Source organism: Impatiens glandulifera, chromosome 8 (genome assembly GCF_907164915.1).
Source record: "Impatiens glandulifera chromosome 8, dImpGla2.1, whole genome shotgun sequence".
NCBI lineage: Eukaryota > Viridiplantae > Streptophyta > Magnoliopsida > Ericales > Balsaminaceae > Impatiens > Impatiens glandulifera.
The window spans coordinates 46,174,399-46,201,081 of NC_061869.1; the positions used below are offsets into that span (position 1 = coordinate 46,174,399).

The 26,683-nt window shown below is 33.9% G+C and overlaps 2 protein-coding genes across 2 annotated transcripts; both read right to left on the reverse strand.

The window, feature by feature from the left end:
* Positions 1–3,180: 3,180 nt before the first annotated feature.
* Positions 3,181–3,600, reverse strand: LOC124913390. Its single transcript, XM_047453973.1, has one exon. It carries the CDS (start codon positions 3,598–3,600, stop codon positions 3,181–3,183), a length of 420 nt encoding a protein of 139 aa, XP_047309929.1.
* Positions 3,601–6,366: 2,766 nt separating this feature from the next.
* Positions 6,367–22,222, reverse strand: LOC124911965 (probable 2-carboxy-D-arabinitol-1-phosphatase). The gene is made up of 9 exons (XM_047452510.1): positions 21,835–22,222; positions 18,302–18,407; positions 17,186–17,402; positions 16,953–17,071; positions 13,957–14,055; positions 8,856–8,909; positions 8,682–8,780; positions 8,426–8,533; positions 6,367–6,896 (listed from the first exon to the last, which is right to left on the reverse strand). Exons 1-9 carry the CDS (start codon positions 22,179–22,181, stop codon positions 6,564–6,566), a joined length of 1,482 nt encoding a protein of 493 aa, XP_047308466.1. The 5' UTR covers positions 22,182–22,222; the 3' UTR covers positions 6,367–6,563.
* Between the last annotated feature and the right edge of the window lie 4,461 nt (positions 22,223–26,683).

Genomic DNA, 26,683 nt, shown 5'->3' on the forward strand with positions numbered 1-26,683 from the left:
AGCCATTCCAGTCGGTCTAAAAGCTCGCATCAGTATAGCCTTGTACAATTAATTTCTCATCTCCCCCATATACTAAGAAATCATCTTTGGTCCTTCTTAAGTACTTCATGATATTCTTAGCTGCATTCTAGTGTACTTCTCCAGGATTTGATTGGTATCTTCTACACATGCTCAAAGCATATGCAACATCTGGATGTGTACATATCATGACATACATGATAGATCCTATAGCATAAACATATGGAATCTTGGTCATTTTCTCAAGCTTAGAAGGTGTATTAGGACATTACGTCTTGCTAAGATATACACCATGTTGAATGGGTAAAACCCCTTCTTAAAATCTTGCATCTTGAATCTTTCAAGAAGTTTATCAATATAAGTTCCTTGACTTAATCCAAATAGCCTTTTAGATATATCTCTATAGATCTTGATTCCAAGTATGTACTCGGCATTTCCTAAGTCTTTCATTGAGAAACATTTCTTCAGTCATTCTTTAACGGACTATAGTATCGGAATATCATTCCCAATTAGTATGTCATCCACACACAGAACTAAGAATGCTACTTTACTCCCAATGAACTTCTTGTAAACACAAGGATCTTCTTTGCATCTAATAAATTTAAATTCTTTGATCTTTTCATCAAATCGAAAGTTCCAACTCCTGGATGCTTGCTTAAGTCCATAACTAGACTTCTTAAGCTTGCATATTTTCCCAGCATGTTTTGGATCTTCAAAACCTTCAAGTTGTATCATGTACACATCCTCTTCTAAAAAACCATTTAGAAAAGCTGTTTTGGCATCCATTTGCCATATCTCATAGTCATAATATGCAGCAATATCTAGGAATATCCTAATGGATATAATCATAACAACTGGTGAAAATGTCTCATCATAGTCAATACCATGCATTTGTCTGAAACCTTTGGCAACTATTCTTGCCTTGTAAATAGATACATTTCCAGTTTTGTCATTTTAAGTTTGAAAATCTATTTGCTTCCTATGAGTTTAACCACATTTGGCAAATCTATCAAGTCCCATACTTGATTTTCAAACATCGAATCCATTTCGGACCTCATGGCCTCAAGCCATTTATTGGAGTCTGGACCCACCAATGCTTGATTATAGGTAGAAGGCTCGTTATGTTCTAACATAAGAACATCAAGACTTACATTTAAGATAAAATCATTATAATGTCTTGGCATAACCTTTGGCCTTTCCAATCTACGATTGGGTTCAACTTGTTCAACAACTGAATCCAGAATGTGATCCACAACAATTTGTAGATCCTCTTGTTCTGGTTCTTGGATGATCTGAGGCCCTATGCCATCAAAAGTAATAATATCATCATCGATATTATTAGAATCATCTTGTTGTTGAGTTTGTTGTTGTTCATCATCTTGAACTGTTTCAAGATGAATATTTCTCCCACTTGACTTATTAGAAAGAAACTCTCTTTCCAAAAAGACATTATCCCTTGCAACAAAAACCTTTTGCTCATTTGGATTGTAGAAGTAATATCCAAAACTCCCTTTTGGATATCCTATAAAGAAACATTTATTTGATTTTGGGACAAGTTTATCTGTTTGTAAACGTTTTACATAAGCTTCGCATCCCCATATTTTAAAAAAAGATAGCTTTGGAACTTTTTCAGTCCACATCTCATATGGAGTTTTGTCTACAGTTTTTGATGGAGACCTGTTTAGTGTTAGTACATCGGTAGTGAGGGCATATCCCTAGAATGATACCGGAAGATTAACAAAACTCATCATTGATCGAACCATGTCTAACAAAGTCTTGTTTCTCCTTTCAGACACACCATTAAGCTGTGTTGTTCCGGGGTTGACAATTGTGTTATAATGCCACAGTTTTTCAAATGATGATCAAATTCGTGGCTCGAATACTCACCACCACGATCAGATCGAAGTGCTTTTATTTTCTTGTCACATTGAGTCTCTACTTCATTTTGAAATTCTTTGAATTTTTCAAAGGACTCCAATTTATGTGACATGAAGTAAACATATCCATATCTACTCATGTCATCAATAAATGTGATGAAGTATCTATAGCCACCTCTAGCTTTTGTGTTCATTGGTCCACATACATCAGTATGTATTATGCCCAGTAGTTCAGTATCCCTTTCAAACTTTCCTTTGAAAGGTGACATTGTCATTTTGCCCATTAGACACGATTCACATGCAACAATGGATTCATAATTCATGTCTTTAAGAAGTCCATCTTTATGGAGCTTCTTCATGCGATTAACACCGATGTGACCCAATCGACAATGCCATAGGTAGGATTCACTCAAATTATTTAACTTTCGTCTTTTGTTATTTATGTTATATAATTCTGATTTGAGATCCAAAATGAAGATCCCATTACTCATTTGAGCAATCACATAGAAAATATCATTCTTAAAAACAGAAAAACTCCCATTTTTAATGTTAAATTTAAAACCATCAGAATGTAATACAGCAACCGAAATAAGGTTCTTAGTAATACAAGGAACATAATAACAATTATTCAGTTCAAATACTAAACCAGAAGGTAAATATAGACTATAAACTCCTAAGGAAAGTATAACAACATTTGCTCCATTTCCAACACGCAAATCTATCTCCCCTTTCTTCACATGTCTTCTATTTCTTAGTCCCTGCACATTTAAAATAATGTGAATACCACATGCAGTATCAAATACCCAAGTGGGACCATCATTTAATGTGAGAATATTGGTTGTCATAATTTCAATAACATAAATACCTGAAGCGGAACTCATAGTCCCATTCTTCTTTTCTTCTAGGTACTTGAGACAGTTTCTTTTCCAGTGTCCGTTAGCTTTGCAGGAAAAAAAAAATCATGATTAGAGACTACTCTTAGCTTTCCACCACCATTGGGTATAACAACTTATTTGTCTTTCCCTTGGTTATTATTCCTTTTCTTGTCCACCTTCTTAAAACCCCTCCCATTGTTGACATTCAGATCTTCATTCCTCTTGTCATCAATCATATTGCCTTCAACATTTTTAAGCAAGTTATGAAGCTCATTCAAATCATGCTTTAGACCATTCATATGGTATTGCATTCTTAATGGTGCAAAACTATCATGTAAGGATCTAAGAACAATATCAGTGGCCAACTCTTGGTCATATGGGGTCCCCAAATTTTCCATTCTCTTGAATAGTCAAGTAAGACTAATTACATGAGGACTCACAGGTGTTCCCTTCACAAGTTTGCTATCAAGTATAGCCTTGTGAGTCTCATATCGTTCTATCCTTGCCTGATCTTGAAACAATGTTTTCAGTTCACTTATGATGGTATTGGCATCAGAATTCAAAAACCTCTTTTGCAATTCAGGTTCCATTGTGACAAACATTAAGCAAGTGGCAGGCAATGCTTCGTTTTTCAACCGAATTGTGTTTGCCTTCTCCTCATTAGATGAGGTTTCTATCACCATCGGGATAGGGGTTGCAAGGGCGTCCTCATGTCCCTCAGACTTGAGAATGGTTCTCTGATTCATTTCCCAATCAAGGAAGTTCGTTCCATTGAGCTTATTTTTCTCAACAATTGAGCGTAGAGAAAACTTAAAATTATCGTTTTCCATTATTTACATCATGTGATAGATATGCAAATTAGTCAATAAAAAAAATTATAAATATCTATGATTAAACAATTTAATGTATACGATTGCGCATTTTTTTCAAATTATAATTGTTCCTTATGAATAAAATGATTCCAAAATCCCATCACATACAAGCCCACCGTACTTTTGCACTGCCTTAGGACTTGTGTGTTTAAGGTAAGTAACAATTTACTAACTATAAACATTCCTTTATAATTCTTGGTTGATAATTCACATCCAATGTTAGAATTATCGTCATGCCTCAAGATCCAAAACTTTCTTTTAGTTTCTTGTTGGGTACAACCGTATCAAGGTTTATGAATCCCCGTATAGATTCACCCTCATGAGTATAAGGTTGATGAAGTACACCATCGTTTTTACGAAACTCATTCAACCAAAAAACCATAAACTGCATGGGTTATGACACGGAAAGACATTTCTCAAATATTCTTTAGGAACTAATGTTTTGTTGTCTCTTATTAAAAAAATCTTTCATGGATCTTCATCCTTAAACTTAAAGTTCATAAATTGAATTAAAATTATATATTATAATCTAAATGGCTCCAAAAAAAATTATTAAATAAATCATATTTATTTTAATCTTTAATATTTCTTAACTCTTAAGAAATAATAACATAAAATACATTTATTTTAATCTTTAATATTTCTTAACTCTTAAGAAATAGTAACATAAATCATATTTATTTTATTCAAATATTTATATTATCTAATCTTAAAATATTTATTTTAATTTTACGTTTGTTCATGTAAAATTTTCTAGCAAACTAAAAGACTAACAAGATCTTCAGAAAATTATTGCATCAAAATTAACGATTAATTTATTCAATCGGTTTATGCTAAAACTTGGCTCTAATACCATTGTTGACATTCATTAGATGTATGTTGCGGAAAATAAGATCATATCTTAACATCTATTCAAGATGTTCATGCATTTAACGATTAAAAGCATTATCGAAAAAGTGATACCTTTGATGCGTGAATTCGGTATATCTTGTAGTATAAAGGATGAGAGCCCCACATGTTACTCCTCTAGTTGGTCCATACGAGCTCGTCAAGATTCAGTTGACTTCGACTGCTAAGACAAAAGAACAACAGAAGCAATCTAATTGCTTATGGGAAAAATGATTTTTTCAATCACTGTTTCTCTCTCTCTCCCAGATCCCTATTTTAAACTGTTAAATTAGAGAGTCAAAGCAAAAGAAAACTAAAAGACCATCTTTTAACATTCCTCCGTTTTGCAATTAATATTCATAATAAACGTTTTATTTCCTAAATAAAATCTATTTTAAATCATTATGTTCATAATTAACTTGATATATCATGTTTCGATAATCAATTTATCATGGTTAATTATTTTATTTCATAAATAAAATATTATTTCTAATTATTAATAATATCTAATATATTATTAATAATTAGATTTCATTCTCATTAATCTATTCTGCCAACTCTAAGTGTGTGACCTCATAGGACCCAATTATAATAGTTATAGATTTAACCTCATTAATCGTAGTTGACTTCTAGCAAAACACTACGACTCCTAACATAATCGGATTAAATTATTACCATTAATTGTCCTATCCAGGTTTAGTCATTGCATATTAAATTAAATGACATATTTCCTTCAACACGATGTGCGAGAATCGTGTAATGCTCTTATGATGATGTGCGAACATTACAGATGCGAGAATCGTGTAATGCTCTTATGATGATGTGTGAACATTACAGATGCGAGAATCGTGTAATGCTCGCACATCATCATGCAAGCATTACACGATTCTCGCATCTGTAATACTCGCACATCAACGGTAAATTTGTTATCAGGGGCATGACCGACATTTCACAAGGCAAAAATGCCCCTTTTACAAAGTTTATCAACCGTAGGCCTTTTTTGGAATTATGTCTATTATGAGGGTCATTTAATTAAATTTCCCATTTTTAACCCTATATTATTTTTTGGATTTTTTTATTAATTTTTCTAACAAAAATTTAATTTTCACAATAATTAATTCTAATTTACTTTTAATCTCTTTTTTAGATTATTTTAAATTTAAAATATTATTTTAATATTATTATTAATTAATAATATTATTATAAATTGAGATATGTTAAATTTTTATGCTTACAATTAATTAGTTATATATTCATGTAAAAATTAAAAACACAATATTAATATTTTTACTTAATAAAGATTTAATTTATTTATTTATTTACTTATGTCAATAAGACATCATTTCTAAACTAATTATTTATTTTTGTTTTGGTGTAACAATTTTAAAAGAATTTAAGAAAACATAATTTTGTTGATTACAAATCTTTTAAAGGTGTAAAAATTAAGTATATACAATTTAATTTTTTTCTTTTTGTCAATTGATGTATATTTATGTGTCATGTTCTTTTTAAAAAAAAATCTCAATTCTTTTGTAACGTTTTTTTATTAAGTTTAAACCACTATTTGTATTAATCATTTTCAAAAAAAAATATATTATAATTATAATAGTAATTGAATAAAATTTGAATAAGTCTTTCAAATATATTTTATCCTTAAGAATCATTTATTGACTATTTCAACATGAATTACTTATATAAGTAACATCTAGCATTTCATATACAACAATGGTGGCTAGCTTGTTTCACATAATATAATAACTCAAATCAAAGGACAATGACAACAAAAATATATATTAATGAGGACTATATGTTATGTCTCGTCACTCTAATAACTCATTATATAAATAACACAAGGTTGCAATAAATATATAATTAGTTTCATGAAGAAAATAATTTGTGCAAGATTCTAACCTAGTTAATAACTACTACAACTTAAAATTGTCCTTACAAAGTATATAGATGACTTAGACGCATTAGTACAATTATTCACTGATAAGCTGTAGATTTCATAAACATGTAGAATAAGTAAAGCTCTACAAAGTTGATCGTGTAATGGGTACTGACCACTTACCAAGATGAGCAGTATAGTTTATGCATCGGATAATTCCTCTTCCGGCCTGTCCATCTGGAAAGTCAATAATACTGACACTACCTGAGTCCAAATGGAAAGACCTCATGGATTCTTTTGATAAGTTTAAGCAATGTCCCATCATTGCAATGTGAACCATGGGATGTCCTACTGTTACCAAAATCTTGTTGGGTTCATCCTCTTTCCATAATTCTTCCAACAAGGATTTCCATGCTTTTCTAGACTGATCCCACAATTTTATCATAGCTTCATTATCACATCCTTTCATCAAACCAGACTGAAGATATGGGAAAATGTATAAGAGTAATTAGGAAACAGTTTTCGCAATGACAAATCCTCCACTTAATCTAAATAACACCTTATTTTATTATATATTAACTGAGATACCCTACTTAGATAAGAATATGTTTCCAAAAATATAACTAATTATTTCAAAAACAAAATAAAACGCAAACATCATCAAGCTCTTCAAATTTAGAAACCAGTAAGGATCTTTGGTTATTAGACCATCATATCCAACTTATAGGTGGAGATCAAGACCATTTACAATCTCTAAATCTACTCGATCGCCACCATATCATTGCGTAAGTCAGCATCAACTTTTGGATTATATTTATAGTCATAATTCATGACAAGTACGTATATTTTGATTCTTCAAAGCTATATATGGGATCAAACTATGATTTGTACGCTGATTAATCCCCTTGTAGTAACTTTATTGAGTGGATTGTCGGCATCACTCACAAGAACATCTTATTCCCTTGTGTGCTATGTGCCTTAATTATTGTCTTCATCTACAAGAATTGGCATGAAAGGATCAATCTGAAGAGAAAGTGGGGAAGGCTACCAAGAGTTTGGGTATTGTTCACAGAAAAAGTTGGGGAAGTTTACCAAACATTATTATATAGGCTCATTTGGAAACACCATTTCTGTCAAACTTCTTGATTTAGAAGGGTTCACCATTAGAAACTGATATTTAGTACGACTCAAATTCAGAAATTAATGGACGGTTTCTCGTTTGGATCTAAATACTGTTTCTCAACTTCCAATAGATCATTCCGATCAATGTCCCCGACTTTTGGGATCAATAGATTAGATGGGGATCTGAAAACAACATTAATGATGACTGGAAGTCTATTCCTTTAATCATCATGTGGTGTACGATTTAGAAAGAAAATAATGTAAGATCATTCTAAGGAAAAAACTAAAAGAATCAAAGGCTTTCTCTTCCATTCATTTGCATCAATTCGGAAAAAAAGGACTTGCACGGGATTAGACTTGTTTTTTTCTCATATAAGAATCTAACGTTTTGGTCATTTTGCCCTTTCGCCACTCCCTTTATATATAGTGTTCTTTGTTCTTTCTAAAATGAAATAAGGCTCACTAAAATTGGCTATCGTATAAAAGATGGGGATTGGATGAGGCTACTATTATTGAAGATGACTTGGTGTACTTTGTGGTCCCTTTTACCTAGTATTGTAGTCCAAGGTTGGTTCATGGTAATTTTAGAATTGTTCTAATTATTATATGGTCACGGACAAGATTGGTTCATATTGTAGTCAAGTGCCTTTTAAAATATTTGGCAATTGTGGTTAAGATTGAAGATTGGCAAAGTATCATAGAGTATAAGAGTACCCTCTCAAGTTTATTTAGTTTTCATCCTCTTTTTGCTTTTAATTAGAACGGTGTATGTGGTCTTATCTTCTCTTTTGGTTTATTTTCTTGCATCTCTAAGCCTTTTCTATTATTAGAAAAATATATTTATTAATCAGCTAAACAGAGCTCAACAAAACTAAATATTCTTGCCTTGTTTGATTGCTGAAGAAGGTCCTCAACATCAAGCTCTTGAATCTGCTTCATTTCAACATAATGTGGAGCACAATCCGCACCTAAACAATCAGCAGGTTCTTGGACCTATAGCGTAAATGAATGTACATAGTTTTTAAAAGAGAATATTTTAGTCCTATAAAGCAAACAGCCTAATACGGATTAAGTAAGCAACACAAAATTTTAATACAAGTTCAGACAACAAAATGAATTTCTTTCCCAAATTTTAACATACCTTGGAGATAGCAATGGCAGTTTCAACAGAGGCAATCTTATGACTACTTACAATGGTGTTTACCCTCACATCAAGAAGCAATTCCGCAGTTTTTTGAGCCTACAAGATATACTGAGAACCTATAAGCCTTGATTCAATTTGCAACCAGATCTTCAACTTAAAATACAAGGATACCTGTATGACACCAAGCATGTTCATGGGTCTGTCACCAGCAAAAGGTATCGCAACCTATCAAAAGTATAATCACAAGTTTTTAATATATTAGAAGAACTGAAGGCTACTAAGATTTCAGATGTTCATTATATTTTTGTTTTCCTTAGAAAATGCTAGACAAATACATTTCATTTCTTTTCGGCACACCGCAAAATAATATTTAGTTAGCACATCACCTCATTGGCGCAAAACATAACTAATATGCATTAGATCCAATAGTTTTGAAAAATTCAAACATCTCTTTATCTCCGAGATAGAGTGGTAGGAAATTATGGAACGAACCGCACTCCTTCGTATACATTAGGAGTCCATTGATGAGAAGGGGTAGGGACAACTTGAACCTAATTCCTACATTGATGAATATGAACACAATAAATTCACGGGGAGTTATCATTTGTGTATTGATAAGACAATTCACTATTTCTTGAAGCTCGATATCTCCCTCGAATGAACTATATAGCTAAGAGAAACCATGAACCAGAATAGAAGAGTTTGCCCCATCCATGAGTAAATATTTCATATTAGTCTCATCAGACCGTACATCATTATTGGTATATCCAGATAATTGGTAGGAGCATAAACTAAAACATTCTGGAGTTATAAAGATAGTTATTATTAAATCGTAAGCACCGCATAAAAACATTCCTTTTAGAGTAGCTGTTAATACGAATAAGAGATACTCGGTTATAGCAATTTTTGTATATTCAATGTACTCTAAGGAGAGAGGATTACATCTTAAACATAGTAAAATAAAAATTTAAGGTTTTATTTTTTTCTTTCTAAAACATGTCAATTTAACATTAAAACGATCGGAAGTTGAGTTTAAACGTGTTACGACGGATCGTTAGGGTTAGGTTTCCTAAGGACGGAGGAATACATCTTAAACATAGTAAAATATAAATTCAAGATTTTTTTTCTTTCTTAAAACAGGATTAGAAGTTGAGTTTAAACGTGCTACGAGGGATGGTCAAGGTTAGGTTTTCTAACCCTAAAATAATCTGACCGTTTTCACCCTTGTAGTAGCCTTCATGGACTTCATTAACACTAACAACAAAACAAGATAAAGAAACGCATTACATAATCCAATTAATAAAAATCATAGGAAAAATAGAAACAACCAGAAAATCTCGGATGATTTCCCATCTAACAGGGTCAAAATCTTTCTTGATGTCTATTTTGAAATTCACTCTCGATGTAATTTTCCTTATCCCGTAGCCTTTGAGAAGACTCTGCATGAGAAAAATATTATGGAAGATCGTTCTACCGGGGACGAATGCAGACTGACTAAGATTTATATTTTTTCCTATTACATTTTTAAAATGTTTAGAAATTATTTTGTAAACCACGTTGCAACAGGAAATTGGTCTGAAATCTTGTACTTTCTCGGGTACCGTAGTTTTGAGGATCAAGGTCAGGACAACCGTATTCCATTGCTTTAGTATCTTCCTGTTCTTGAAAAACTCCAGAACCCCGTCAGTAACATCATTACCCATAACCGACCAATTGTCCATGAAGAACTGTGCGTTAAACCAATCCGGACGCGGGCTCTTGTTACCATCGATACTAAATAGAGCTTTTTTAACCTCAACTCTCGTGACAACCCTTATTAACTCGCGACTGTCTTCAATAGAGATTTTTTTGTTGATAATCTGATACAAGATGTTTAGGTGACTTTGATGCAGCTTTCTAGTACACATTAGTTGCTTATAGATCTTAATAGTCAGATCATGCACACCCTTCTGACCATGAACGTACTCGTCATCGTCGTTCTTCAGCTTGTACACGTTATTTCTCATGTTTCTGCCTTGCATTTTTTGTAGAAGAAAGCCGTATTTTTATCACCCAACGAGAGTCAATTCTGTCTTGACTTCTGTCTAACAAAGTTTTTCTCAAGGAGACTCAGCTTCCTGAAGTTTTCGAGTGCATCCCTCTCCTCCTCATTGAGTTGTTCATCGTTATCCTCCCTTAACCTCTTCTGAACCTCATCCAGTTTCTCTCTTGCAACTAGAACCATGTTGGAGATATTATTGAACTTAGTTTCTCTCTTGCAACTAGAACCATGTTGGAGATATTATTGAACTTTTTATTGTTGAAGTTTTGGAGATGATTCTTCAGGAGCTTTAGTTTCTCAAAAACTATGTACATATTAGAACCCCTCATCTGTTTAGCCCAGACACTTTCAAGAATATCTTTGAATTTGTTATTTTCATCTAAAAGTTGAAAATTTTCAAGGGCCTCTTGAATCTCTCCTCCTTTTCCCGGAACAGTTTAATCGGGGAATGATCAGAGATACCTGGATTCAGAACGTGAAGTTGGCTTCTCGGAAACTGATTGATCCAATTCTCGTTGACCAAGCATCTGTCAACCCTACTTTTCCTGATGTACTTATCACCTCGCGTAGAAGACCATGTGAAACTGATGTACAATCATTGAAATCGATCATATTCCGAGTGATTTCAGATTCTAGGCTACGATTGGTTACATTTTTAGTCACGTTGTAGTCACCGAGGACGACCCAAGGCTTATCACCACCAATCAAGTTCCTAAGGCAGCTCTAGAGCAGCCTTCTGTCAGTGCTTGAGTTGCTAGCATAAACAATAGCAAGATGAAACTCAATTCCAGTATTTCTTTCTTTGACCTCAATCAGAATGGTTTGATCATTGGAGAAGAGAGGCTTAACATCAGCGTCTTTATTATCCCAGATAACCTAGACACGACCCTTTGTTTGAAAACTAGCCAATCATCCATAAAAAGGAGTTCAAAAATACTCGCATCAGAAGGGACTGTATAGTGTCGAAAATCAGAGATATCAAAGACAAGAATTATAACTCGCTCCCGAGAAGAGTTCAAGAGGGACAGAAGATACTAGATCATATTAGTAACATACAACTCCACGACAGACCCGACGTTCGTGAGTGGAAAACCGAGGACAATGGGAAACTGGTTTCAAAAAGAATATGGGAGGCAACACGGGAAAAAGCGCAGAAAGAATGAACTCCACTTGTATGGTCAACCAAGATCATTCTGCGACACCAGTTCATCCTATGGATCGCCTTCTGGGAAAGACTCAGCACTTGAGACCGCATCAGCAATTTTATGAGCGTTCCGAACGCGAGCTGTCTTTTATGCAACGGAAACGAAGAAACCATTGATCATCTGTTTGGAGCTACAATATCGCTTTGGAGCTTTGAGATAGATTTGCAAAGAGCCTGGAGCTGTTCAATTTCCCGAAATATTGGAAAGAAATAAAAGAGGTAGCAGTGTTCAAAGCCAAAGGAAACAGATTCGCAACAAATGTATTCATGTGCGACTTTGGAGCAGTGGTATACAATATCTGGCAAGAGCGGAACGCCAGAGTTTACGGCAGAACCCGCAAGAGCGTCGAAGAGTTATATAAAAATATCGTCTCAAATTGCGGCGCCCTCGCGGGAACATGGAGGAGAATTCTAAACACGGAGAAGAATTGGAACATAAGGAGAAGTTGAAATCTACCTTTTATAGAAATCACTAGAATGGAAAGCATTGTAATGAAATAATACGTTTACGTTTTTTGCTTCATACCTTTTATTCAAAAACTGTTACAAACTCAAAATCGTTCTAGGCCTGTCTAGCAAAAAAAAATAGAATAGATGTTTGACTTGACCGCCAAATAATTATTAACATAAAATAAATGATTGTCGTTAGAATTAGTGTTACTCAACTTTTCGACCACTTCAATCTCTGTTAAGGTGAGAAACCCTAACCCGAAAACCTCCCATATCACAATGATCTCACCAAGTATGTCCATTGGCATTCAGATTCAATCATATAAAAAAATCATTTACCCAGGCCTATAAGGTTTAACCTTAAAAAAAACAGGCTAAGGTCACCACATTTATGAGTATATAATACATTTAGGTTGTTTTGTTACCAATTTTGTTTGTCTGTTAATCATTATCCCACAAATATAAAAAAAAAGTATCTGTCTGAAAAAAAATTACACTATAATTTGAATAATGATCAAGAAAATAATTTTACATGGCAACAAAATTTACACTATAATATCCAAAAAATAATTTACTCATTAATCAATGCAAAAGTTATACCAAACCAAAATAAATCACTATCAGTTTTAACTTTCTCAATTTTCTAATTAGATTGTGATTGTGACAAAGATTGTAACAAAGTATCTATTTAATCATAGATGACTCCACAATTAATTATATTTAGTTTTCATAATTTTAGGATGGAAAAAATTTTGAGGCTCGTGAACAAGAAGGAAGAAGAATCACAATAAATTAAAGGTATATTTGTATCAGCCTCTTCCAACCTATGGACCTTTGGAAGAAGTTCCATCGAAGCGTCCACTGTCAAGTGGAGAGGGCTATCAGCTATGGAGATCGAATTTGTGGAGGGGAAAGGAAACTTTTGAACTGATAAATACCAAATAGTCTTAACAGATGGATTAATCAATTAAATCCTAAGATAATACAATTTAGTAAATATCCATAATCATTACTTTATCCCCTAGTGATAAGACCTTCAATATATACTTTTATTTAAATACATGTGTACTTTTTGTCATGATTATATTGGTGTTTATACTGACTCTATAAAGGTAACTAATTGTGGAAGATCGATCACAAATATCTATGTTTCACTCAAAAAAAGATTTTTGGAAGAAAAATGCCTATTTGAAAAATGGTATATTATCATAATCTCCATCAAAATCACAATTACATTAAAAATTTCTAAAGTAAAAGTTAAAGTAAAAGTGATATTTCTATTTGGTACAAAAAGTGTGACTAATTAGATGTTAGGGGGGATAAAGATTAAAGACAAGATTCTTTATGACATTTCACTCTATCCTTTTCCTTCCTTTTTCTACTTGGGAACATTTGAAACACATAAGACAAAAGGCAAGTGTTTATGCCAAATGTAGAATTATTGTATTTTTAGCAAGTTCGCAAACTGGCATACAAAAGCAGGAGTGAAATTATGAACTATAACCAATAAGTTTGTGAAAGATAAAATATGAAATGATGCGAGCAAATGATAACACAATCCATGAACCATACAATACCTCTGTATCAACCTGTGATGATCCATGGCAGACAAGAATGATCCGTCTACTAGTTTTCCTGTCTTCAGAACTTCCGGCAGCAACAGGTGAATTTGGAGTCTGTGATCCAATATATTCCCATTATGGCATTATGCAATACACTCTAACAAAAACCTAAGATTAAATAGAATGGATACTGTCAACTAATAACCATTAGAGGAATGGAAGCATATTTCTTCTGAAGAAATATATACATTTAGCAAATCTAAAAACATGCCTATTCAAAAATGCATATTATTTGAAGGACATGATTCTGCTTAGACAGATAATGGCAACAACGGTTCATTCACAAATAAGAAACTAATCATTTTGAACTAAAAATATTTAAGGCATAGTTTGATTCTTTACAACACAATGATGTTCTTTTACACCAACAGGTGTTTCAATGCTTCATGATCTGTTTTAATTAGGTCTCCGAACTCTAGCCAGCTTGAGCTCAAGCTCGAACGGGTATATAAATTGGAGTCAACTCGACTATTTACTACAGGTTCTCGACTCAAAAAACTTGAACTAAAATTTAATTTTCAAATATTTGTGAAGAAAAAATATTTATTTTAAATTATAGGTTTTAATATTAAAATAAATAAAAAATACATTATATATCATCATACTCGAAAAAGCTAGACAAGCTATCGAGCAAGTATTACATGAGCTCGACTCGAATATTAAACGAGTCGGCTCGAGCTCGACTCGAACTTGGTCAAAGTCAAGCTCAAGTCGAGCTTTGACCGAGCGGCTCGCGAGCGGCTCACGAACTACTTGATTCACTTGCAGCCCTAGTTTTAATGATGAATGATTTGAATTGCAAATAACTTCTCCATTTCTTGATAGCATGTAATATAGTTAACATTTTCATTCATAAGCAGATAGGGCATGTAGTTTCGGACCAATGTCCTTCCTAATATAAGCCACATTTCAAAACCAAGTGTTCAATAACTCAAATACCAATCGTAACTGCTGTAAGTTATCCTCCCATGTTTGACTATAGATCAAAATATTGTCAAAAAAAACTTGTACGAATTTCCTCAAATAAGGCTTAAAAACTTCATTCATCATTCGTTGAAACATGGAAGGTGCATTCGTTGAAACATGGAAGGTCCCAACAAACAAGTGTTGATGAGGAAAAAGTGAAGACACAAAATAAATACGAGACAAAAGGCGACAATTTTAGGTTTGGAGAAGAGATATAGGGTAATGCAAAGTTGTCGGTTATTTCCTTGCAAATCCCAAAATTGGTTTTGGATCGAGATGCCACTAACTGTGATTAACGAACAGGAATTGCAATCAACATATGTTAATACATACTATTGTGATCAAGTTGACCGAGGCATAATTCATTTCGTTTATACAATTGATGCATTTGAGAATCTCGAAGACCAAATCTTGTCCCATGACCCTATGTTTCAATCATGTCTTGATTCAGGGCAAAAAATGAGGTACTTCTTGTGGTTCGAAGAACCACCAGATGATGAAAGTTATCTTCGAATAAATTTTTGTCAATAGTCGTTCATGAGTAGTATATAAAGTATGGTTTGAGGAACCTCCCGATTGCCTAATGAATCAGTTTCAACGATTCATATGGTTCATGGAGTCACTGGATGTTTTGGAATTCAGAGGAACATTTGTTTAATGGCGTTCGCTAACGAACGAAACTAAGGGGTATGTAGTGTTATAAGGGGAAACGGATAGGGCTAATGCCCTAGGGTTGAATAGTGGTTAATAACATATAGTGGTAGTTATAAATAAATAGTATAAATAGATTAGTAGAAGATATATTGTAGTGATGAATGATTAGTTGAATTCTCTAAAAAGAGTTTCTCTCTCATCCTTATTATATTCACCCTAGCAGTGAGGGTTCTATCTCTTCCCATTAATTCAATTGTTTTTTAGCTTGTGAAGAGCTCTTATCTTCTCTTCGTTATAAATTTTAGTTCTCTTATTATGTAATTACAAGAAATATACCTAATTCTAGTTTAAGGTATAACAAAATCATAATATTATCACTTTTAATCCACCAAGGTAGTCCAGCGGTAAGAGTCGGATTAAGAGACCAAAATGTCACGAGTTTGATTTAATCTGAAAACGCTTTGAGTTGAAGCGGTGGTCCATGGTTGTGGGGTGTCATACTAATTCTCCTTAATTCAAAAAAAATAATAATATTATCACTTTTACTCTCAATCTTTACTCTCAAAACCTCAATATTGTACAAATAGGCAAGATGAAACGTGTCATTATTGTTTGTTTTTAAGTATTATAAAAACGAATAGAAAAGAATAATTATCAATGTTATTGAATACTTATTTCAAATTTAAAGTGTTGAATGAGTTAAGTGTGAAAAAATATAGATTTGAAGTACTTAATGTTGATTCAATAAAATCTGAAACTAATGTTGAGAAAGTTAATCAAGATAATTTTAACCGACATAAATTTTATTCATTTTCAGATACTAAAGTTCTCTTTTGGACATTCTTAAAATATTTTTAGTTCACTAAATTGAGCTAAAATATTTTAATTTAATTTGAGCTGAATCTAAATAATTAAGAGAGTTAAAATAATTGTTTAATGTTGTGATATTAAACACCGCCTTAAGGTTCTACCAGAAATAATGGAAAAGACGAATTTCGAAAAGGTTATATTATGAAATCTTTATTAAGCCTCGTTCAGAGAAAGTTGATACAGGGGAAAATGATATTAGGGTTAAATATAATGGCGAGAATAAAGTGACAGTTATAATGTAGTAGTATAAATAGAATAGTTAGTTGTGAAGAGTGAGTTATGAAATGATTTAGTTGAAAATTCTTGTTAGAGTTTCTCTCTCCTCTCCATTGTGTTCACCCTAGACTTTCTTTGATTCTTCACTCCTCATCTCAATATAATTCTTTTTGTCTTTTTATGTTCAAGATTTATATACTTAATTCTACTTCAAGGAATAACAAAAGCATATGTGATTGAGATACCTGATTAAGGCGGTTAATACAAATCTGTGGAGAGACACCATCTGGGCATGGGGTAAAATCCAAGACACTCACACCACAATTACTCTGGAGCAAGGTACGGAAGTACTCTGTGTTCAATCCTAAACAATGAAAAGGGAAAAATTATATCGAGGAAAGCAACAGTGAGATAACTTCACTGTACATTCCATTAACTCCGTTAAGAAGCTTATAAAAAGAGATAGTGAAAACATTACCAATAGCAGTTGCAACAAGGGCTTGATTAACAGCATTGTGAGCAACCACAAGCACAGAACTGCTTTCATGAGTTAAGATCTTCATCCAACAGCTCATAGCACGCGCCCATAATTCCCTCAATGGATAATGACCATCAATTTTGAAATTTGCTGCATCTCTTTGCCATTGACCATAAGCTGCACCAAACTTTGCTTTTCCCTCATGCTTTAGAAGCCCCTAAAGTCAATAAAGAAGTCTCAGCTACGGTTGAGCAGACCAACCAGCCCTACCCGAACAGAAAATGTGATCTGCCGGATATAGGACTTTAATAGAGTATAAACAGATCTATTAGGACCAGATTTATGATCCACAATATCCCTAGTTTATACTCAAAAGTTATTACTTTCGAAATATATTAATATTGGGATGGACTAGTAATGTTTTTCTAATATAAACCAACTTGAAACTATAGAAGCATACCTTTGTTCATTTATGTTTTTAACTATTTATTCACATTTAACTTCTTAAATATTAATTTGTAGTTACTCTTTTGTAAGTTTCAGATATAAAAATAATCATACTCATGAATTGGAAAATACAGGTTTGGTATTCTTCTTTAGTTATTGCGGATTGATGCATTTATTCAATTCTTCAACTGGCTTTGTTCAGTTGAAACACTTTATCGATCTCTGAATTGTTCCCTTGAGTTATTGTTTATCTATTGCTACATTTATTCAATTAAAAGACATTATTTTAAGCAACTATTATCTTTGTACTTAATTTTGTTTCGTTAATTGCTTTTAAGTTAGTTCAAAAATCACAACCATGTGAAATGTGAACTCGTTGATATAGGGCGGATATCAAAAAAATGTCAAAGCAACCTTGTAACTTTGATCCAGAGGATATAAGACCAGGTATAAAGTCTTGATATAGTATAAACTGATTTATTAGGGACACATTGATATTTAACCAAATAATCGAACAAACCCAATTCGCGACCACAAGTAGTCTCAACAACAGTGATGTTGGCCACCTAATCAATAAATTTGTCTTTTTCTTTATCATGTTTGGACATCCATATGTATATGACAAATTCAAATGGAAAGAAATGTAACCTTTACTAAAACCAGACTAACCTGAAAGGAATATAAATCAATTTCCCTCAGATCAAACTCAGTAACAATATCTTCGCGACGTGCACCCCATATAACTTCAGCTGTTCTTTTCGCCCTAGCCAGTGGACTGAAACAAACAACACCAACATGAAAAATACTTGCAGATAAACAAGACAATTGACAATATTAGTTGATAAATTTTATAAATATTTCCAATAAATTTACGAGACCAAGAAAGATATATAACTTGAAAAAAAAATATGGAAACATTAAGAGTTTGGATGTAGGGTTGTTCTTAAAGAAGTCAATATTTAGGAAAAAAATAAATGAGGGAAAAGTGGATTATTTGGGTTAGTTGACTAAATTATTCATTGTTTTTAATATCTAAAATGTTAATAAAAAAATAAAGTAAGGATAATATGGTATTGATTTTGAATAATTTGATTGATAATGGGATAAGAAATTATTGGATTAAAGAGTTCATCAAATATTTAAGGATATCTCATAGATTCAGAAACTGCATGGCAATGGGAATCGTGTTATTCGAGAGAGTCCACTAAAATCTTGTCCGCATTTGTTCGATTAACAAAATCCATCTAAACCCATTGACATTAGCTCATAAAATCATAATCATCCAAGTATAGCTAAAGCTAAGCACTAATTGCACGTGACATTAACATAACAAGACCACAAGAGGAAGCCTGGAAACAGTAAAAGAGAATGTAAAGCACCTAAATAACTCAGTTAGCATTTTGTTCTAACATTACTGACAATTGACATGCTACAAGAGTCTAATGATATTGATAGCTTGACAATTGACATGCTACAAGGTAGCCTGTTAGTTCATAAATCTAGGAGGAATGCACACATTACTGAAGAGGAACAAGCCCTACAAATCTGTCACGGTGAATTATGGAGAGGAGGAAGAGGAAGAGGAAGGGGAAATGGAGGATCTCGAGGAAGAGGCAGAATAATTGATAAACCTGTTGTAGAGTGTAATTATTGTCACAAGTTGGGGCACTTTATAGCAGAATGTCCAACGAGAGAGTCAGAAATCAAGGCACAATATGTTGAAACCACTGAAGAGTTCAAGCTCATGGCGCATGAAGATGTTCAACGGAAGTGGAGAAGAGTTGTGATTCATAGACTCAGGATGCAGTAATCACAAGTGTGGGAAGGAGCTACTTTTAGAACTGAACAAGAATTTCAGTACATCTGTAAAATTTGGAGATGACAGAAGCATTATTGTGAAAGGAAAGGGGAATATCATAAATCTATAGATGGAAAAATGGATACTCTTAAGTGCAAGGAAATTGTTGAAAAAAGGACAGAAGATAGTTCTAGAAGATGACAAATGCAAGGCCTTCCATCCAGAAAGGGCGTGATTATGAGCATTCCCATAACAACAAACAGACTGTTTATTCTAGAGGCGAAGAAGGAAGACAGATGTTTGTCATCTATGGAAGATCAAGCCCAACTATGGCATCAAAGATAAGGACACTTAAGCTATAGTGGTATTATAATAAAGGAGATGGTGAAAGGGCTCCCAAACTTTGAATTTCCCTCTAAATTATGTCAAGACTGTCTAGTGGAAAAACAAAAAAAAGAGATTCATTTCTAATAGAAAGCAAATGGAAGGCAACTCATGTTCTTCAACTGGTGCATGCAGATTTTCTAATGGAAATAAGAGTTAATTAATTACATTTATTGATGATTTAAGTCGAAAGACTTGGGTCTATTTGTTATCGAGAAGTTTGAAGCATTTGATGTTATTAAAAACTACAAAAAGACAAGCTTAGAGGCTCGTGATTCAATTTTGAAATGTCTTCGTACAGATTGAAGGAGAGAATTTACATCAGATGAGTTCTCAGATTATTGCATTATTGCAAGTAGAATGGAATAAAGAGACAATTTATGGTATCATACACTCCTCAACAAAATGGTATTGCCAAGAGGAAGAATCAAACCAAGGCATCAAATCCTCTGTAGAACATTTGAAGGTATTTGGATGTTTATCTTATGTGCATGTACCTGGCAATATAAGAATCAAACTTGATGACAAGAGTGTCAGTTGTATACTTGCTAGTGTTAGTGAAGAGTCGGAAGCCTGTAAATTATATGTTCCAGTTTCGAAAAAGGTGATTATTAGTAGAGATATCATGTTTGAAGAAGGTACAAGTTGGAACTGGAATATCAAGAAAGAAATGAGTACCATTCTTCCAGACTATGAAGACAGTGTAACAATTGCAGAAAATGCCATAAAAGAAGTTACAGAAGAAGAAAGTACAACAGAAATAGTAAGAGAGGAAATGCCACCAGCCTGGATGAAGGATTACTGGATAAAAGGTACTGATGAAACATCAAACTGTTCCCATAAAATGTCAAAGTTATTGGGGTAAAATGGGTATATAAGATCAAGCTGAATGAGGAGTGGGAAGTTGATAAATATAGTATTCGTTTAGTATCCAAAGGATATTCACAAAGACATGGAATAGATTACACTGAAGTGTTTGCCCAAGTATCAAGAATGGACACCATTCCAATGCTGATTTTAATTGCAGCATTAGAAGATGATTAGAAATTTTATCAATTGCATATGAAATCTGCATTCTTGCATGGTGAGCTTAGTGAAGAAGTCTACATTGAGCAACCTCTTGGATATATACAGAAAGGAAAGGAAGACAAAGTATACAAGTTGAAGAAAACATTGTATAGTCTCAAAAAAGCTCCGAGAGTCTAGTATAGTCGCATAGAATCCGATTTTGAGAAGAAATGATTTCTGAAATGCCAACATGAACATACTCTTCTTACTAAAACTGGAGGAGGAATGATTTTAATTGTTTTTCTTTATGTGGATGACTTAATCTTTACTGGAAACAATGAAAACACGTTTGTGGATTTTATAAATTCTATGATAGTTGAATTTGACATAATTGACTTGGGAAAGATAAAGGTATTTCCTTGGCATTGAGGTTATGCAAAGAAGGGGTGGCATTTTCATAACTCAAAGAAAGTATGTTCAAGAAATACTAGTTGAGAAGTTTGGTATGACCCAAAGTAACTGAGTTTTAAATCTGATTGTACCAGGGAGTAAATTGACCAAGACGGACAATGAAGAAAATGCTTACAGTACTCAATACAAACAAATTGTGGGCAGTCTTAAGACGACTCTTACCACTGCAATAGTTTGGTGGGTTTAATCCAGGAATAACTCGATTAAGGGAGGCGGTTAAGAATAAAACTTGACTATATTTTAGTTAGTCATAAATTGTTTGTTGGCTAACTGAAGACTTGATCTTTAGTTCCTCTACTTTCCATAGATTTACTTCAGCTAATTAGTGATTAGATCAAGTTGAATTAGCCTTAAGTTTATTAGTATTATTTGCACGTTTTAAAGTAGATGCTAATTTTTCTAATTTCTTGTTATGGATGTGTTATAAAGCCTCATTTTTTCTTCGCAATGATGCACAGTTTTTCTATAAATTTCAGGCTTAATTAAGATCACAAAATAACAAATAGAACATCCAAATGTAGCACAACACCACAAAACGGACCTGGAGAAGCAGACATCGAAGGAATAGTCAGCCAGCATCTGGCGAGAAGTCTCAGCCTGAAACTCGCCCTTCTGAGTAAGTACAGAGAAGTCGGAACTCCCCTGAATCCTACCTTCCTCGTTCCACGTACTCTGTCCGTGCCTCACAAGCACCACTCTCTTTGCCTCCCTGATTGACGGAAACGGCCTCGACTCTGTTTCAATCGGCTTCTCGAAGTCTCTGAAGGTGGAGGATCGGATAACGACGGATGAGCTCCGATTGCTTCGGATTATGTAGATCAAGGAAGGAACATATTTGGAAGGAAGAAAAAGACGGTCTGCGCCGGCGAGAGAAGGTGTCACGGACATTTGTGGAGGAATTTCAATTTGGCGCTAAAATTATGTGGGTAGACCAGTAGGGAAATTGGACTAAATGACCCTACAAATTAGGCAAATTACCTCCGTGGTCACCAGATAATTGAAATTGATCTGGTGACCACTTAATTTTTTTTGGACGAAATTACCCTTTTCGCGTAACGCGAAAGGACTTCGCGTTTCGCGAAGTGAGACGCTGTGAAAAGTCCAGAATACCCTTACTATATAATAAAATCTGGTCATCTTTTTTTCATTTCTTTTCTTCTTCTTCTCTCTCTTCCCTTCCTCTTTTCTCCTCCTTCTCTCTAATCTCGCCGGCGACGGAGTTCAACGGCGGCACTCAATGAGCTCCACGACGAGCACAAGCACCGTAACAATTGGTAAGTTTATGTATTTCAAGTTTATTGTTGTTCATTTATACATTTTCGAATCACTGCGTTGTTTAGGGTTTCATCTGATGATACTTCCTGTTTCGCGAAGTACTTCCCGTTTCGCTAAGTACTTCCCGTTTCGCTAAGTACTTCCCGTTTCGCTAAGTACTTCCCGTTTCGCTAAATACTTCCCGTTTCGCGAAGGGTTTCCATTTCACAGTATTAATTATCCTGTTTCCAATTTATCTTGCAGCCGAAGTTTTCGTTTTCTATAATGGAGAGTGGAAAGTTGATGCTAATGGAATATGGTTTTTTGATGCCTCTTCAATCAAAACATTGGATTTACCCCAAAGCACTCGTTATGCTGAATTAATTGATAAACTCCATGAAAGACTTCAAGTGCAGAAATCTACCTATGATTTAGTGTTGCAAGTGAAGTATGATATTCCGAATATCACAAATCCTAAACCCGTTTTTATTGAAGATGTTGAGGATCTGAACATATATTTATCACGCTTGATTTTGGGTAGAACTGTGTCACCATTGTTTGTGTCTGTAGTAGAGAAGTCACAATTTACTAAAGAAAAGATACCACTACTTACCTACCCAACTCAAGAAAGTATTCTCCCACAATTTACTCAGAAAATTGTACCAGAAGCTTTACCCTCGGAGGTCTTTGTTGAAAGTAATGAAGCCGGAGATAACTCTTTGCCTCACATCCCACTTACTCAGGACTTGCATGCATCGATACCTACACCACATAGTGCGAGAAGAGCATCAACGGGTACACCTACTAGTGCAAGAAGATCATCATTGGGTACACCATGTAGTGCAAGAAGATCATCATTTGGTACACCATCGACAGACATATCACCGACAGACATATCACCGACAGACATATCACCGACAGACCCCTCATTTGCGTTGGCGTTAACTACTGAAACTGTATTGGAAGTCGGTGCCTTGTTTGAAAATAAAAAAGAACTACAACTGATGCTATATAAATATGCGATGGCTAATCATTTTGAATTCAAGGTGGAGAAGTCAAGAAAACATCTTTGGTATGTGAAATGTTTGGATGAGAAATGCAAATGGAGATTGCGTGCCGTGAAAGGTAAATTATTTGAGATGTTTGAGATCCGGAAATTCGACCAACAACACTCATGCTCAGTTCTATCTAGTCAGATCCGTTGTCTCCAGGACAGTCTTTATCTCGATCAAGGTGTTCTTCCTGTTGGAATGATAGACTAACAACCTTGGGCGTAGAGGATCATTAAGCTCATTCTTTCTAGCAAATTTAGGAACAAAACCTTTGATGACCTCATATGTCCACACTTGAAATGCCAGTGCAAACCCATAAATGTTATAAGCAAAAGGAGCATAAGGATCAGTACTCTTTTCCTTCTTCTTCTTATAATATTTGTGACTGAGATGTCTCATGTTCTTGTTCAAACCCTTGAGGGTGGCTCTAAAGGTCACCTTCCCCCAAGGAAATCGGAGGAAACTTTCCTCGTCTTCGACCATGTGGAGGATTTTGGCAAATACCACCCTCCTTGGGTCAAATGAAAATAGGTACTGGCAAATCAAGCATACCAGCCCCATCTTCCAGGCATCTTCCTTATCTCTACATTTCAAAAAAGCAGTCTCCAAGTCTTGCATTACTACACTCGACTTCCCTTTAAAATATTTTACCAATAGAGGTGGACAACCTCGGCATTCTTCTTCGTTCACCTCAGGAAACCTTCCGAAGTTTAGGCCCGTCACCAAGGCGTACTCTTTCATACCAAACACAAGTTCTTGCCCATTGATATTGAAAGTAATCTCCTTGGAGGTTGAGGTTACCCTCCTAAGCAACATGTGATGTACAATAGTTCCTGAGAACTGCAACACTGGCGCAGAGACTATATATCGGAATTGGGTATTGTACACCTTCTCCACAAGATCCATTTCCTCAAACTTCGTTACAATCTTCTTAAGGCAGAGGGCGCTTTTCCAAGAAATCCGTCCAGGGAAATCAGGAACGGTGGTTTCTGCCATCTACAAAAGGAACAACAACAAAAATGTAAGATCATATACATAGACCACATCAAACGTTAAGTACTTAACGAAGCGTTAAGTACTTAACGAAGCGTTAAGTACTTAACGCTTCGCTAAGTACTTAACGAAGCGTTAAGTACTTAACGAAGCGTTAAGTACTTAACGCTTCGCTAAGTACTTAACGCTTCGTTAAATACTTCGCGAATCCCTAAACCAGAAACAATAACCAACAACCAGAAACAAACATGCAAATATAATGCAATAATCAATAACCAGAAACAAACATTAAACGCTAAACCTAACCAAATAAACTGAAACAGCCAAAACCCTAAAACTAAACATGCAAATATGAAAACCCATAACCAAAAAAAGACATGCAACAACCAAAATAAAACTAACCTGAGATTTATGGGGAATAAATGATAGAGAGGGAGGACACGAGGGGGACGGGAAGATCGGCCTTGTCAATGTGTTCTTCAGTGAGACGGTTGTAGAGAGAGAGGAATCGAGAGGATAGAAGAGGGAAAGAAATGAATGTCCAAATGTTTTATTTTTTAAAATATATGGTATGGCGCGTGCATATACGCGCGCCTCTTCGTCTTCCTACGCGCGCGTGCCGAAGCGTTAAGTACTTAACGAAGCGTTAAGTACTTAACGCAGCGTTAAGTACTTAACGAAGCGTTAAGTACTTAACGCTTCGCTAAGTACATAACGCTTCGTTAAGTACTTAACGCTTCGTTAAGTAACTAGCAGAAACGATATCATCTGCAAATATCATCACAGCCAAAAGAACAATCAATAAGATGAACCAATATGAACTAATAAACCAATATATGAACAAATATGAACATATATGAACAAATATAACCCAATATGAACAAATATGATTCAATATGAACAAATATCACCAAAAAGAACATATTTAGGGTTAGGGTTTCATTAAGAAATACAAATAAGAACATAAATCTGTTATATAAACATAGATTCGGGGATTAGGTTTCTTATCTTGTAGATTTCATTCATAATAGTCGACGTCGCCGGAGTTTACGCCGCCGGCGACAAAATCCGGAGGAAAGAAAGGAGGAGAGAGAAAGAAAATGAGAGAAATGAAAAAATTTGAGTATATATATCAATACCGTTTCACTTCGCGAAACGCGGAGTCCCTTCGCGTTACGCGAAAAGGGTAAAATCGTCAAAAAAAAAATAAGTGGTCATCAGATCAAAAATTATTAAACATTACCACGGATGCAAATAGCCTTATTTGTAGGGTCATTTCATCCAATTTCCCGACCAGTATATGGAGAGAGAGACTTATCTAAACTTCTTATCATATCTCAAATGTTTTTTTTAATTAATAATAATAATAGAAAAAAATATGTACAAATTTAAAATATACAATTCATAATTTAGATATAAAATGTATACAAAATTTACAAAATAAATAAAATTCTTAATTTCATCAATCCTATAATTTATTAGGATCATACTAAAAACAAACTCAATTAAATTCTTCATAAATATATTGTTAATATATATTTTAAATTGTTAAAAATAATAAAATATATATAATTTAATAAAAATTGACATATTAACTTTTTATCAATTTTATTTTTACTACTTTATCTTCACTTAATTTATATTTGTTCTATTCTTTATATTTATTTATTATTATTATTTTTTAAATATAAATAAGTATGATATATACAAATTATAAATAAATTATTATTAGTTTTTTAAATGGTTATAAATAATATAATCAATAATAAATTGAAAAAAAAAATTAAATAAACAATATGTTTGTTCAAAATATATTGAAACGAATGACTTATTTGGGGGAAATTTGATCAAATGACCTAAAGATTGGGTTATTTGACTTTTTGACCGACGCTTAAAATAAAAAGCGTTGATGACACCTTTTAATATTTTGGACAATTTTACCCTTTCGCAAAACGCAACTCCAATTGCGTCTCGCAACCGAAATCCTATAAAACCCTCTTATTTTTTCCGTTTGTTGCTTCATTTTCTCTCTCTTCTCGTTCTTCTCCGCTCTAAACCCTAATGGCGGAGAAGACTTTCTCTTCTTTTCAT